Raw genomic sequence first — 14647 nt, 5'->3', positions numbered from 1 at the left:
GAGTTATAGTTGACATGCGGGGTATGGATATCCTTCATGTGCTTGATAGCAACTCCTGCATAATGGCTGATGTTGCCTCGGAAGATAGCTCAGAGTCCAAATGGTCGTCTTCGCTACGGAAGCTGTCCTAATTACTTTCCAGCAGATGGCATTTATCGATTCGTTTGCTTGCCTATCAGTCCTTTTTGTTCGACGATACTCTTTTAGCAGCCTGAAACTTTTCCACTTCGCCGCAGATCAATTCAGTGTAACCCTTCAAACTCTCTATGGTCTCTGCCCATGCATCATCCCGGCGTGTTCTCTGGAACTGGTCATCGCCCTCGTCTTGATCAAAGACTATGTCCAGAAGTCCATGGTCTTTGTCCGCTGCGACCTTCGCTTTGAACTGTCTGTCGAGCGCTTCAATAGCCTTGTCGCCATCGACACGCATTTGCCCATGGTCAGCAAGTCGATAGTAGACCTTACTGAACTCATCACTCAACACGTATGATACGGCCAAGAACAGGCCTTGTGGAAACTCAGTCATGACTTGGCAAAGTTCTTTCGTTGCACATCTGAAGACTTGAAGCTCATCCTCGCCACATTCATCAAACTGGGTGTCGACATCGATGATGATGAATCCAGTCAAGGGCATAGCATCTATCTGTCCGCGAGATTCCCAGTACATCTTCCATGCGATCAACGCGGCCATTACAGGGCGCAAGTCTTCAAAGGTATTCTGCCAGAATCGCACATGGAACAGGACCTCATGGTCCCGAAACAGCTGCTCTAAGTATTCGTTTCCGTAATCCGGACCGGCTGTCATGATGTGTCGAGCTGAGAGTACATGCTTCAAGTAATCGTGCGAGACGTCAGGTCGGTATTTGTTGAGGTAAGCCATAGCTGGAGAGTCGATGAATTTTGCAAGGTACTCGCCCAGACCCTCGTCAGGATCCATGTATTGTGCTTCGACCGTTGCAGCCAGATAAGCCCAGATGTTGCGCCTGATCTCAGGTGGCATCGAGGCAATCCTCTCAGAAAGATCCATCTCGATTCAAGAGTTATGTGGACTCGAGCGGAACAAAGACAACCGGTGCCAGTGTTGATGACGTAATGAATAAGCTATCGTGAGGTATCTGATGGAACTGTATGTCGGGGACGCTCGCAATCAGGATGGGAGTAGTGGTCGAGATAATGGGAAGCGGCACTCAAACGAGTCGCGAAAGTTTCGTGATCGAGCTGCCGAGGTTCAACCCCACATCAGGCATGTTTAGCCTAAAGAGGAAGGTCCTGTTCAACAAGGAACATCAATATGAGAGCCGAAAGTAATATCAACTGCATGCCTGATCATTGGTGAGCATCATGTCTCTTTTGGCAGACTGTCATGCGAATAAGTTATGACGATACATAGTGTTGTTCAGACTGTTGAAAATGTCCATGAGGAAGGAAGCTATTCCAAGCTTCTTCATTGAGGATGTGTCCGAATTAGAAACCATTGAGTGCAACTCCTTCATCTGTTCGGAAGAGCTGAATTAGTTGGGTAAGCATGGTATCAAAGAAAAATCGGGTGACCTGGCGTGGGAGGATGCCGCATCCAGACACGCATCAATGCGAGAATCTTCATATTCACGCGATACCATACTGTCGCCTTTGTGTCTCGGGGTCTGTGAACAATCAAAACTTATGCCACTGAGCCAGGAGAGTTGATAACACCGTGCCGACTATCTATCTCTACCTGGGACTGTTGCCGTCGATTTGCTGGCGCAGCATTCCAAGGAGTGCTTCAGATCGCGGAACCGTTTTCTTGTTGCTATTCCCTGCTAACCCGAATTCTGCTGCTCAGATCTTCGAGCAGATCGCTGATGTAGTCTGTGTATGATCTGATACTTTCAAGGGATGACGCACGTTCGGCATTCCTGCGATGTTGCTGGAACTTCAGCGGACCTTCTTCCTCCGGGTAAAGCGGCACCATGATGCCATACTCGGGGTCTTGCATAGTCTTCTTCTCGAAGATACGGTCTGCTTCATTGATGGCCTCATGAACAATCTTTCGAGTCTCTTGTCCTGGCCCAATAGGATAGCTAAAGAGCTCGAACTCGACGCTTGAGGTGTACTCGGCTTGCATAACAACTCTGCCCGGACTGAGCCTCTTTGAGATCTGGAAGAGGCCTTCTACAACAGCCGGTAGCAATGTCTTGTGTTTTGGCCAAGTTTCGACCTCATCCAAAAAGAGGCCAATTTGTCCCAGGTGACAGAGCTGGCCACGTCGTTGGAAAAGATCAATCCACCTCTCAAGACAAGTCTTCGCACGGTCGCGGTATTTCTCATGCCTCCAAAAGACACGTACAGGAATGAGCATTCTCTGAGACAGCAAGAGTTCCTCGAGATATTCGTCGCCGTGGTCGACAGAGCCAATGATCATGTGACGTCTCCTCAATCTGGCCATCATGTACTCTTCGGCAACAGCAAGATGTTTTGTGTAGAGATAAGCCATGGTAGGCGAGTACATGTGGAGAGCGACATAATGTCCCAGTGTGTCGTGGTCGTCATGACTGTCTTCTTCTGATTGTATCACCAGTCTCCAGATCATACGACGGATCTCTGAGGGCAGTTTCGTCATTCTCTCAGACAGAGAGGTCATGGACCTTGTCAACATGGCGAAACAAATTTGGCGAGTTCTGCTGCTACTCGATAAACATGATGCGAAGCAACACACGGGAAAGACGCGGAGTCGGCTTGCAGAGCAAGCAAACAGCACAAACACGAATTCATGACGTAGGTCAGGGTAAAGCAACCATCCAGAGACTCGGCCGCGACTTCCTCCTTGCTCACAACAACAAGGTCATCATGACTGTGATGTCTCCTCGTGGCACCATTACACATCCATCGAGCTTTCGCTTCAAGGCACCACAGATACTCCTGAAGGATTAGGTTCCTCCTGCTGAGATGTCGAGACAGAGCGGGCCTTGCCTCGCGAATTGTTGAGAAGAACTAGCGATTGACAGACACGATGCTATAAGAGTTGATGGGGTCGGCCTTCAAGAGCATCGTCTGATCTGAGTTTTCCCGCCCTTTGAAAGAGTCTTGGCTCTTTCTCGTGCATATAATACATCGCAGCAGTAAGTTGTCACACTGTAGCAGTAGGTACCATGGGGGTGTCGCTGTCAGAGCGAGCAACTTTGTTTTGAATTACAGGCAAAATCTAAAAGGCTGACCTTGGCCAAGATGAACGCCTGGCAAGCGTTCTCAGCTATGGCGTCGGAGACTGGACAGACACTGTCTAGAGGCGGACGTGCTTACCTAAAGCAGATTGACACGCTTTTGGCCTCAAACCATCTCAATGTTGCGAGCTTTCGGAGTCATCGTGCCCACCTATCAACCCCGCTCCAACATAATTTTTCCCACAACTCGCATCAATTCTCGCGCGTCGCATTTGACAGTAGCATCCTCAGCAATGTCGTCCCAGGATATTGTAGTACGCGAGCCAGTCCTGCTTCCGCTAGAGGACTACCTAGGAGCAACACCCATACCACATTTACCTCTTGAAAACACCGACAAATTCTATAAACTCTACATGGAGAGGGATGACGGTATCCTCTCACTTTACAACAGGCCCGGTGACGCAAACTTTGGCCACTGGGGAGGAACCTGGTGTCAAGCTCTTCCAGATGAAGCCGACAAGCCGCCAATGTGCCAGTACATCAACGAGTCGCTAGATAACATTGCACCGGTTGTGCTCCCTCAAGAACGATGGATGCGCCGCGCTACCGACTACCTGACCCATCTATGCCCATACGCATATATGCAAGTCCAATGTCGCGAGATGATGAAGATCTGGCCAGTCGACCAGATGCCTGCGTGGGTGCCTGTTCTCAGAGAGCGCTGGCTGATCGTCAAACGAGCCAAGAAAGAGAACAGAGATGCATGGGAGACTTGGTTGCAGAGAGGCGAGAGCAGCAACGACGAAAGCCTGCTGCAGGTGGCCAGAAAAGAGCGGGAACAAGAGGCTCGCCGTCTACGATATCAGGAGCTTGCGAAGGTGCGTAATCGCGATCAGTTGATTGCCAAGCATCAAGCAAGGCGCGAGTACGTTGCAGTCGTGCGGGCAGCCGAGAAAGAGCGTGAGCAGCAACAGAGGGAGTATAACGAAGCCAATCCTTTCACATATATGGACCCGAAGATATGGAAAGCAGAAGCGGCAGCCGAAATCCAGCTGTTGTGTCAGCAGCTGGAACTTGACAGCCAGAAACAACATCGGCCACCCCTACTTCTTCATCAACTCGGCGATGATCCTCTTCAACCTTCTTCCAGGAAGATAACCTCTGCCAACCAGTCCAATGAACAAGTACAGGACGTATCCTCACCTCCCAAGGATCGTCAGAGCAGCACCGAGAACACTTCAGAGCCCGATCTAGGACGACCCGTTACGCCAACTTTGATGACCGCCGGCGACTCCGCTAGCCGCTCTACAGACTCTTCTGATTCTTCCTATTCTCCTACGCAGAGTCTGGAAGTCGTCAAGAAAGGAATCAGGAGTCAACTTCGTGACAAAGGCAGGAGAGTCTCCGGACAGGCCAAGGAACTTGCTATGCGTTATCGACTGGCTTCTTTCATGGACCCAGGAGATAAGAAGAGACAGAAAAAGGAGGAACAAGAGAAGACCTCCAAGGATAGCCTGGCACAAGCGTCGCCATCTCAAAAAGGCAAACCACAGTCATCTGCCACCGGAAAGAAGGGAGGATGGCTTCGGCGAGGTAACATGGACATGGTCTGAATGCATACACGGGAATGGGGAAATGTCAAGTATGGGAACTAGGTGGAAGTCATAGAGTAGGAAGGGCAGTAAATCTCATCAACCAACCATGGTGAACCTGCTTACTGCTAGCTCCTTTGGTCTGATCTCACGGACAATCTGAGTCAACGTCATACGTAAACACTCCCAAGCTCTAATTGCAAATGATCATCATTGCATTCTGACTGTTGCAAAAACAAGCACAATCATCTACGTGTCCTATTCCAGCCTTTGCACCGTTTGTTGATACAGAAAATCTACTTAGGGCCGAAAGGGTTGCGCGAGACATATTTCACTTGTGGCAAGGATGTCTTTTTCTTCTGAGGAACACCGCTCCTATATAACATCAATGATCATATAACAAATAGCATCTTACTCAGACAAAAGCCCTTCGTCTTCTGAATCCGCGATCTCAGGACCGTGGGCATCAGGCCATCTGTCCTCATCTGCATGAAAGTCGGACAACAACACTGAATTCTCTTCCAAGCCCTCCAACATATCCAGCAGCTTCTCCGTATACTCTCGAGTAGTTTCGATAAACTTTTTCCACTTTGCATCGCGTGATGCCATGGCGCCAGGGATTTCCTCGTCCCAGAAACACTCCCGGGCGATCAAGTGCATTTCGTCTTTCTTGACCGCTTCCTTGAACTCGCGATCCTTCTCGGCGAGGGCAGGCAGTAGTCTTTGTCGCGACGATGTGGAATTCCCCAAAGTGCATATCGCGTTGAATCTTGCATACCCGGAAAAACTAAAGGCTTCGAAGAAAACTTTCGTTGAATCGCACTGGTATGCAGTTTTCATAAGCGACTTGAGCAGAGGTAGGTAGTCTGGGTCCGTGTTCCCCATGGCATATACCTTGACCCCAGTCCGTCTAGTAGTAGTCAAGCCGCAAGCTTCCAGCACTCGTATCCATTTTCTGACGCTGGCTGCTATCTTGAGAGATTCTGAGGTACTGTAGCGAAACAGGCCATGGCTGTCACCGAATATGACGTCTTGAGTGGCTATGAGCTCTTCCAGATATTCAGTACCGCAGCCAGACTCGATCCATGGATGCCTGCTAGCCATGCACTGTTTCTGGTGGTGAAGAATTGAGGAGGGTTGTTCCTGAAGAATCCATTTATCCTTGAGCTTGAAGATCCAGGAATGAATGTAGGTACTCAGACTGTTGCACGCTTCCAATTCTTGCCTCTCGATGTTGTCGATGGAGACCTTCCAGATCATGCGCCGCAGCTCAGGGGGTAGGTCCTCGATTCTGTCCAGGAGCGAGGTCATGATTTTGACGACGATGTTGTAAACACAGATATATTCTGATACGCGAACTTCTTGCCTGACGGCAACTCCAATGTTTGGTAGGTGAGAGGTTGTGAAGATCAGTCAACGGGGTCGGCGCTTACAGCATGCAGGAGAAGCTCAGGCCGCTCATGATCATCCAAGACTTGACCCAAATGGGACTTGTGCATACAAACCTGATTTGCGCTATAGATCAGCCTGCGCGTCTCGCAATAGTATGGATAAGGACGCGAGACGCCAATGTAGCCAGAATGGTGGAATCCGCAGATAGCTAGAATCGACCGCCACTTGTCGACGCAGGCCAGTATTCTTTTGTAACGCCAGAGATCGGTGGGGTTTGAACCCAGGGTGAAGACAACTTCGTGTCGAAGCAACAGCTCAGAGGTGTATTCCTTCCCATATGTGGAAGCGATTAGAAGATGTCTCGATGTCAGGAATACCGTAACGTATCGTTTGATCATAGAATGATCGTGGCGTATACACCAGGCTATGGCCGAGTTATCAATGGTGCGCAAGACGAATTTGCCCAGGGATAGTGGAAGTGCACCACGATTTATCAATCTGTAACCATGGTGGTCCTCAATCATGTCTGTCAGATGGCCCCATATCATACGTCTGACCTCAAGAGGAAGCCTGTCAAGGTTTTCAGTCAGATTAAATGCTGATCTCATGATCACACGACCTGATGAGAATCCCCGTTCTCTGTTTTCAACGAGAATCCTCATGTGTTAAGAGAAGAAGCACTCGAAATTGATGGGCGGTGAGGTACGAGCAGGATTGCTGGCTGTCTGTGCACATGCCACCACATGGCGAACGAAACACGGTAAGGTTCTCGAGACGCAAACTTGAGTCAGTGGTTTGTAGCCTCATCGTTAGGTATCGGCATTGATCCACGAAGATGATCAGTGATATGTACAAAGGGAGTTGGAGACTGTGTCAAGAGATGGCAGGGCGGCACGCAGGGCGACACACAGCACGGTCTGTCTTGGCAGAGAACGCGAGCTGGAAGCTTCACCAAGACGCGTCAAGATCCTCTTCTCTCTTCTTTAACGAGTCTATACAAATGTCTATCGCAGAGCCCCAAAATCACCTGCGGCATCGAACTATGTGTGTTAATGCCACGCTCTTCATGGGAGCTTTAATATGGCACGACGTCAGATCATGACCTTTGCACACGCGGCAGGTCTCAGAATCAGCTTGACCCGAGTATGGATCATGGTAAGGACATGCCAGCAATACTAGACATTGCGAAGTGTTGTCGCTTCGCATGATACGATGCTATACACACTCAAATGTCTTGTCGCGAAAAAGGAGACGAGGCAATGGCGCTCGGTGTCCCACGCTACTGCTCTTGGAAGTGTCGTTACTTGTGGCAGGCCATTCCCAGGCTTCTCCTCGAGGACTGAAGCGCGCTTCGGAGTACTGATTATTCGTAAGTACCGGTATGTCTACATCAACCACGATATAGTTTCTGAGTTCGGCATGTACGGAGTACGCTCCCCCTCAATTTCCCCGCTCTCCAGACTGATCTACAGAGAGGATGCAAGGATGGCTGATGATGGTCGTTTTTCCGTCTCCTCGGGTCAACATGGCGCGAATCAAGCTACAAAGCCAAGTCAAGTCAAGCATCTCGTTTTACGCCATGAGTTCACCTTGTCTTTCTAGTCTCGTTGGTCAGACTCGCCATGCGTCTAGTTCGTCCTGTTACGCTTACTGCCCTCGTTGGCTTCGGAACATCAGCCCAAGCTCAATCATGCTGGGAAAACTTGACCTGCACTGGACCACTCGACGCGGCGTTTCCTGGTGAATGGTCGACTAATATCTTTGCTCCCTCTTCTCGTACCGTTGCTCCAACGTCGATCCTATCTCTCGCGAACACTTCCGTCATATCAGCTTGGCCAGGTTCAGCCCACATCGCCGGCAATGGTTCGGCTCTCGTCTTCGACTTTGGAAAAGAGGTGGGAGGCTTGGCCACAATAACATACACGGCTCAGGGCTCTGGCGCCCTGGGTCTAGCGTTCTCCGAGGCGAATAACTACATAGGCTTGTGGAGCGATTCGAGCAACGGCAAGTTCGCTCCCGGTGGAGGCGATGGCGCCATCTACGACAACTTCACCACTGCTGGCAACCACACCTACACCATGGACAAGGCCCATCTACGCGGTGGCTTCCGCTACCTGACTTTATTCCTCATCACGAATGAGACGTCCTCCACCATCGACATCAACACCATCTCCCTCGAGATTGGTTTCCAGCCTACCTGGAGCAATCTACAGGCTTACCAGGGGTACTTCCACTCCAGCGACGATGATCTGAACAAAATCTGGTACAGTGGTGCATACACCTTGCAGACCAATGCTGTTCCAGTCGACACTGGCCGATGGGTTCCGACTCTAGCAGTAGGTTGGGCCAACAATGGCAGTCTGTCCAACGGTACCACCGTCATCGTGGATGGCGCCAAGCGAGATAGAGCCGTGTGGCCTGGTGATATGGGTGTGGCAGTTCCTGCAACATTCGTCAGTATTGGTGATCTCGATAGCGTAGCCAATGCTCTTCAAACCATGTACGACCACCAAAACCACGACGGATCCTTTCCGGAGGCTGGTCCACCACTGCTTCAGCAATCTAGCGATACATATCATATGTGGAGCATGATCGGCACCTACAATTATGTTCTGTATACCAATGTAAGTAAACACGCTCCTCACAAATGGTGAGGAAGATACTGACCATGCCGTTTAGGATACTGTATTCTTGACTAAGAACTGGGATCGTTACCTACACGCAATGGAATTCATCTACGCCAAGGTTCACCAACCATCGGGCTTGCTCAATGTGACAGGAATTCGCGATTGGGCTCGATGGCAGCAGGGCTTTAACAACAGCGAAGCAAACATGATCTTGTATCACACCCTGCAGACGGGTGCAGATCTTGCAAGCTGGCATGGCGATACCACCGGCCTTGCCGATACGTACAGATCTCGTGCTGTTAATCTCAGCGCTGCCATCAACCAATACTGTTGGGACGCACCGTTTGGCGCTTTCAAGGATAACGCTACCAATACTAGTCTGCACCCGCAAGATGCGAATAGCATGGCTGTATATTTCGGCGTTGTCCCTGCTTCGTCTTCGTTGTCTTCACGTGGGCAAAGCATCTCTTCTCGACTGCTTGAGAACTGGACCCCAATCGGTGCTGAAACGCCTGAGCTACCTAACAACATCTCACCTTTTATCTCTTCTTTCGAGATTCAAGCCCATCTCACCATTGGCCAGACGGATCGAGCACTAGATCTCATACGACGCACGTGGGGATGGTATCTTCATAACCCCAATGGCACAGGTAGCACTGTCATCGAGGGCTACCTTACGAACGGATCCTTCGGCTACCGCAACAGCCGTGGATACAGCTACGATGATTCCTACGTCTCTCATGCACATGGATGGAGCGCAGGGCCCACCTCAGCCTTGACCAACTACATCGTTGGACTGTCCGTGACTGGACGTCTTGGTTCTACATGGACTCTGAAACCACAGTTCGGAGATCTTGAGCATGCTCAAGCAGGGTTTGTGACATCGTTGGGCAAGTTCAGCGCTGGTTGGAATATTACCAATGGAGGAAGAAGCTATTCGCTGTGGTGGAATGTACCTGCAGGAACCATTGGCAATGTCACATTACCGACACTACCATCAGGCAAGACAGGCAAGGTATCTATTGACGGAAAGAGCTTCAAGAACAAGAGTGTTAGCAAGACGAACGGGTTGACATTCGAGGTTGGTGGTGGCAATCACAGTATAGTTGTCGTTAGCAAGTAAGGTCGACAATGAGGAAATTGCACTGTAGCCAAATATTATGATCATTTTATCCTCTCCAACACAGACTGGTCATCAAAATAGCGATCAAAAGGCAAGATGAACTGACACCAGATTCAGGTTCATAGAGAGCTGGTACTGTTGCCATCTTTACTCGGACAACCACACTTACTTGGAAATCATCTTGCCTTCCGTCAGGTGGTCTCAGCGTTGATGCGATGTAGAGGAGGCCTTGTGTTTTGCGTTATTTGATCATGATCTGGTTTATGCATTCCTCATGCGCAGATCACCCGCCATGTCTTCTTAGAGCACCAGCATGAGAGCAAGGTAGCTTATCATGATGTCTTGTAAATTAACCATCTTAGAGGCAGGGTGGCACCCATGACCTCTGAACTTAGTCAGCAGAACCTTTTCCAAACCGACAAATCTCCGACCAGAGTTTGTTCGCAACAGCTTGGTTTGATCTCATGTGCTGCGCACGCTTCGTACTCTCGTGCCAGACCCGAGACACGGTGGAGTCTCTTCGAGTTCCAGCCATGACGACTACATCGACATCTCCGAGAAATGTATCTCCAATCTTGAGCTTGTTGAAAAATACGCCGCCACCTTTCTGCGCTCCAGAATGAAAGTACCAGAATCAATACCAGCCACTCGATACTCGTATGGCCAATACTTGACATTGGAAAGAGAAGTAAAGGTCGTGGGGAAGGAGTTCTTTGAGCTGTCCGCAACGGACTGGGTTTGTCTTTGATAAACACAACGGCGTCAACGTCGGCAACGTCACGAACGGCTGTACCAAGAAGTTGTTACGACAAATCTCATAGTCTGCTTCGTCATACATCTCAATATTCTCACAGGATGTAGATGGTGCCAATGTGGCCTGCTCGACTCTATCACCATGATGACAAGGCTCGTGTACGGGCAGGATGCACTGACATGCAAGCATCTCATTCTTGAGATCTCACCGTCCATCTCAACGGCTCGAACAACCGTTCCACACGCTGTTGGAGAGGTTTCATCCTCCATTGCAGATCACGAGCGTCAGTTGTATCGATTGTGCTTTCCAGACTGCTCATTCGCACAATATGTGGCGCTTTCAGAGTTAACCTTTGGCTTGTGTCAGTCAATTGAAGATCAACGCTTACCCGGAGCTCGAGCCCAACCCTCTTTTAGGATAACACTCTTGATTCCAAGAATATCGAAGAGGCCTCGGCCATGAGTTTGCCAAATACTTTGAGTGGCAACGGCTGCTAACCCCTCGTACTCTTCCTCCGCATACACCGAGTCAGAGACAAACCTCGTGCTTCTCTGAGACATTGAAATCCTATACACGAGTCCTGCCTTGCTATATATTCACCATGCCCTTGCCACTCTTTCACAGGCCATCAGCTCTCCAACTTCATCACTCTCTCTACGCAGAACCAACTCTCCTCCAGTGCTTCGGTACTAGTCATTCTTTGGAACCCCAAACAACCAACTACCTCATTCATTCTTTGAACAACACACTTTCCACCTCTTTTCGATACCCCTTACTTCTTACTATACTCTAACTCATCAATCTTCTCAATCCATCAAGATGCGCACTACCTTCTCCGCCATTGCAGCTCTTGCTGCCGTTGCAGGTGCTCAATCCACCACCTCCATCGATATCGATGCAATTTCTGTTGCCATTCCCACCAGTGTGTTCGTTCTCCCCGTCGTCTACGTGACTGCCGAGAACGCACCTACTTTGACCGCCACCACTCTCGCAACTACTGCAACTCCTTCATCTGACCCCAAGGCCACAGCCGTCTTCGACTCAGCTGCCGATGTCACCGCGGCTATCGTGTCCGCTTCCGAGGCTGCAGCCGCTTCTGCCACCGCCTCCGTCGAGAAGCGCGATGGAACCTGTATTCAGCAGCCTCTGGGTATCAGCCACGCTTCTCTGCCTGACACCGCTGCTGCTTTTGCATCAGACGCTTGGTACGGTGTCCAGGCCGTTGCTGCTGGCACTCCCGCCGGCTTCGTTCAGACCTTCAGCAACTTGACTGCTTCCAACTCCGCTGATGGTTACATGGGTTTTACACTCTTGAGCTCCTACGATGTTCCTACTTGCGGTGCTAAGTGCTCTGCCATTTCTGGCTGCAACAGCTTCAACATCTACTTCGAGAGAGACCCTCAGTACGACCCCTCTGTTGCGGCTTGCAACAACCCTGCCAGCACTGTCAACGTAAAGTGCGTCTTTTGGGGTGGTGCAGTTACAAGCTCGAACGCAAACAATTTTGGTCAGATGCGTGATGGCTTCAACGTCGTAATTGCTGGCTCTAACGGATATATCGCCAACACCTACGCTGCCAAGCTTGCTGTACAGGCTACTGCTACTTCTTCGAGCTCTGCTGCTCCCACTGCCACTGACGCTGCCGGAAACCTCTACACTATCTACTACTCATCTGATAGTACTCAGGGTGCATACTCCAACGCTCAAGCTGCCAGCTCTTTCTCTGACTGCATGACTGCTTGTGACAACGCTGCTTCTTCCGGCTGCACTGCATTCACCTACGTTGGTGGAAACAACGGTCAGGGTTCGGGAACTTGTTGGCTCAAGAGTGCGCTTGGTAACGCTTCCCCTGCTGGTAACAACGTCGTTTCTGGTGTTCGTTCCGGAAAGGTTTCTTCGTCTTCCAGCATTGTTGCCTCGACCACTTCCTCTTCCAGCAGCTCCTCGTTCAGCTCTGTCTCGACTCCCTCTGTCTCCAAGACCTCGTCGTCTGTCTCTTCCACTTCCACCAGCTCGGTTGCCTCGACCACCACTTCTTCGTCCTCTTCGGTCATCCCCACCACCATGAGCACTTCCACCAAGTCAGCCTCCAGCACCTCAACCTCGAGCACTTCCACTAGCTCTGCTGCCGCCCAGCCCACTACCTTCTCCATCACTTCCGGCGACTTCTCATCCTGGTTGTCCGTCGCCCCTGGAGCCAACGGTGTCACCAGCTGGACCTTCAACAGCGCCACCGCCTTCGATTTCACCCTCGACCCTACGACTGGCTATCTTCTCGAAGGCCAAGGTGCAAGCATCGGCTACGCAGCCACTGTCAGCAAGGGTGTCAACGGCCAGCAACAAGTCCTCTTCAACGCTGCTGGTAACACGGCCAAGACCTATGTTACTTGCTCTCAGGTTGCTGGTACTTCTTCTGCTGCCGCTCACCTCGACTGCAAAGTCAACAATGTTTTGCAGCAGGCCTTTGTCTGCAGTGACAACTGGAACTTGCTCTACTTCATCAACAAGGGTACCGCTCAGCCCAGCAACTGCAACACTATCTCCCTGTACTACCAGTAGATGTGTTCGGCTTGCTGATCAATAGATATGTGGACAATGACGGACGGAGTTTGGATAGTCTGTGACGATCGGCGTATGTTTTGGTGTTTCTGGATTTTGGATGTTGCAGGTTGTATATAGAACGCATCATTATAACTTTTTTTATCTTCCATCGCCCGCTCCACAACCCTCGTTCTATCTCCAAAAATTACTCTGCATTCCGACAAGCTCTCGCTGCAACACTTTGGTGCTGGGAGATAAAAATATGCGATTGTTTATCTCAGCCCATCAAGGTGGATCCCGACCCCACAATTTGCATGTCACAGAAAAGGAGCATGACGTTCGTCACGGTCACATAGTCTTTCCTCGTTCATGCAGGCTCTTCATCACAAGTGCGCAATCATGAATCCTACGACGATAACAAGATCGAGTTCATTCAAAACTCTCTTCTCAGCTCACGCCAAAGCTGTCACATAACCTTCAATCATGCCTGACAACACGAATCAATCAGTCGCAAAGACAGCCATCATCAGCGGCGGTGCGCGAGGAATTGGTCGCTGCATCGTTCGCCGCTTCCTCGAGCGTGGCTACAAGGTCTTCATCTTCGACATCGATGAGGAAGAGTTGAAGCATACCACCACTGTGCATCTAAAGCAATACTACGAGAAGAAGCAGCTGAGCTCGGCCATCTGCAACCTACGCAGTGTCGACGAGATCAGAGAGAAGGTCAAAGAAGCTGCAGACTTCTTGGGTGGAAGAATCGAGGTTGTTGTCAACAATGGTGGCATTGCGACGCCGACGTGGAGTGACGGAAAGACCATGGCCGACTTTGACACCTTCTCTCAATGGCAGGCGTGAGTCTCGTCGAGATACAAACTGGCATCTGTCTTCTGACTGACATGATGTTTGCAGGTACATGGAGACCAACCTTACAGCACCATTCGCCGTATCGCAAGCTTGCCTTCCTTATATGAAGCTCGAAGACAAGAACGACTCGCACCACGCCGACAACTCGCACGCCGGCCCTTGTGTCATCCATGTTGGCTCCTTCCGCGCTGAGATGAGCGACCCCAACCAAGAAGGCTATGCCTCGAGCAAGTCTGGTCTGATCGGCTTGATGCACAGTATGGCCATCAGTCTCGGTCCGTGGGGCATCCGCTGCAATCTCGTCGCTCCTGGGCGCATCAAGGTCGCACACGAATGTAAAGAGGGAGATGAGAAGGGACTTGAGTGGGCACACCAGAACGAAGACAAAGATGTCGACGACCACGCCACAAACAGAGCTGGAAGACCGAAAGATATTGCCGATGCTGTAGAGTATCTAGTCAATGCTGGCTTCGTTACCGGTCAAGCCATCACCGTCGATGGTGGCGCTGTGAGGATGAAGTAGAAGGTAGAATACAGCGACGAAGTCACGAATATATCTATTAATCCTTGACAAGCTATATCTTCAAAACTCGGCCGAGTTTGAGCCATGCCGT

The 14647-nt window shown here is 50.4% G+C and overlaps 7 protein-coding genes across 7 annotated transcripts; 4 read left to right on the top strand and 3 right to left on the bottom strand.

Moving 5' to 3' along the window:
- Positions 1 to 175: 175 nt before the first annotated feature.
- M438DRAFT_336822 (uncharacterized protein) lies at positions 176 to 1027 on the bottom strand (the record flags this gene model as incomplete). The annotated part of the gene is made up of 1 exon (XM_029903923.1): positions 176 to 1027. One exon carries the CDS (start codon positions 1025 to 1027, stop codon positions 176 to 178), a length of 852 nt encoding a protein of 283 aa, XP_029759037.1.
- A 762-nt stretch (positions 1028 to 1789) lies between these two features.
- Positions 1790 to 2635, bottom strand: M438DRAFT_336821 (uncharacterized protein; the record flags this gene model as incomplete). Its single annotated transcript, XM_029903922.1, has 1 exon — positions 1790 to 2635. The coding sequence occupies one exon, from the start codon at positions 2633 to 2635 to the stop codon at positions 1790 to 1792; it is 846 nt and encodes a 281-aa protein (XP_029759036.1).
- Positions 2636 to 2825: 190 nt separating this feature from the next.
- M438DRAFT_48613 (uncharacterized protein) lies at positions 2826 to 4919 on the top strand. Its single transcript, XM_029910133.1, has one exon. The coding sequence runs from the start codon at positions 3320 to 3322 to the stop codon at positions 4751 to 4753; it is 1434 nt and encodes a 477-aa protein (XP_029759035.1). The 5' UTR covers positions 2826 to 3319; the 3' UTR covers positions 4754 to 4919.
- A 224-nt stretch (positions 4920 to 5143) lies between these two features.
- M438DRAFT_336819 (uncharacterized protein) lies at positions 5144 to 6043 on the bottom strand (the record flags this gene model as incomplete). Its single annotated transcript, XM_029903921.1, has 1 exon — positions 5144 to 6043. One exon carries the CDS (start codon positions 6041 to 6043, stop codon positions 5144 to 5146), a length of 900 nt encoding a protein of 299 aa, XP_029759034.1.
- Positions 6044 to 7746: 1703 nt separating this feature from the next.
- On the top strand, positions 7747 to 9874 carry M438DRAFT_277272 (Six-hairpin glycosidase; the record flags this gene model as incomplete). The annotated part of the gene is made up of 2 exons (XM_029900915.1): positions 7747 to 8748; positions 8804 to 9874. The coding sequence occupies 2 exons, from the start codon at positions 7747 to 7749 to the stop codon at positions 9872 to 9874; spliced, it is 2073 nt and encodes a 690-aa protein (XP_029759033.1).
- A 1573-nt stretch (positions 9875 to 11447) lies between these two features.
- M438DRAFT_276972 (uncharacterized protein) lies at positions 11448 to 12200 on the top strand (the record flags this gene model as incomplete). The annotated part of the gene is made up of 1 exon (XM_029900889.1): positions 11448 to 12200. A coding segment is annotated over one exon (753 nt), but the record flags the coding sequence as incomplete, so codon positions are not given.
- Positions 12201 to 13652: 1452 nt separating this feature from the next.
- Positions 13653 to 14556, top strand: M438DRAFT_322151 (short chain alcohol dehydrogenase; the record flags this gene model as incomplete). Its single annotated transcript, XM_029902949.1, has 2 exons — positions 13653 to 14020; positions 14079 to 14556. The coding sequence occupies 2 exons, from the start codon at positions 13653 to 13655 to the stop codon at positions 14554 to 14556; spliced, it is 846 nt and encodes a 281-aa protein (XP_029759031.1).
- Between the last annotated feature and the right edge of the window lie 91 nt (positions 14557 to 14647).

The sequence above is a fragment of the Aureobasidium pullulans genome (assembly GCF_000721785.1).
Source record: "Aureobasidium pullulans EXF-150 unplaced genomic scaffold scaffold_13, whole genome shotgun sequence".
NCBI lineage: Eukaryota > Fungi > Ascomycota > Dothideomycetes > Dothideales > Saccotheciaceae > Aureobasidium > Aureobasidium pullulans.
Note: the sequence above shows the minus strand (reverse complement) of the source record. Positions and strands in the feature narration are given on the sequence as shown.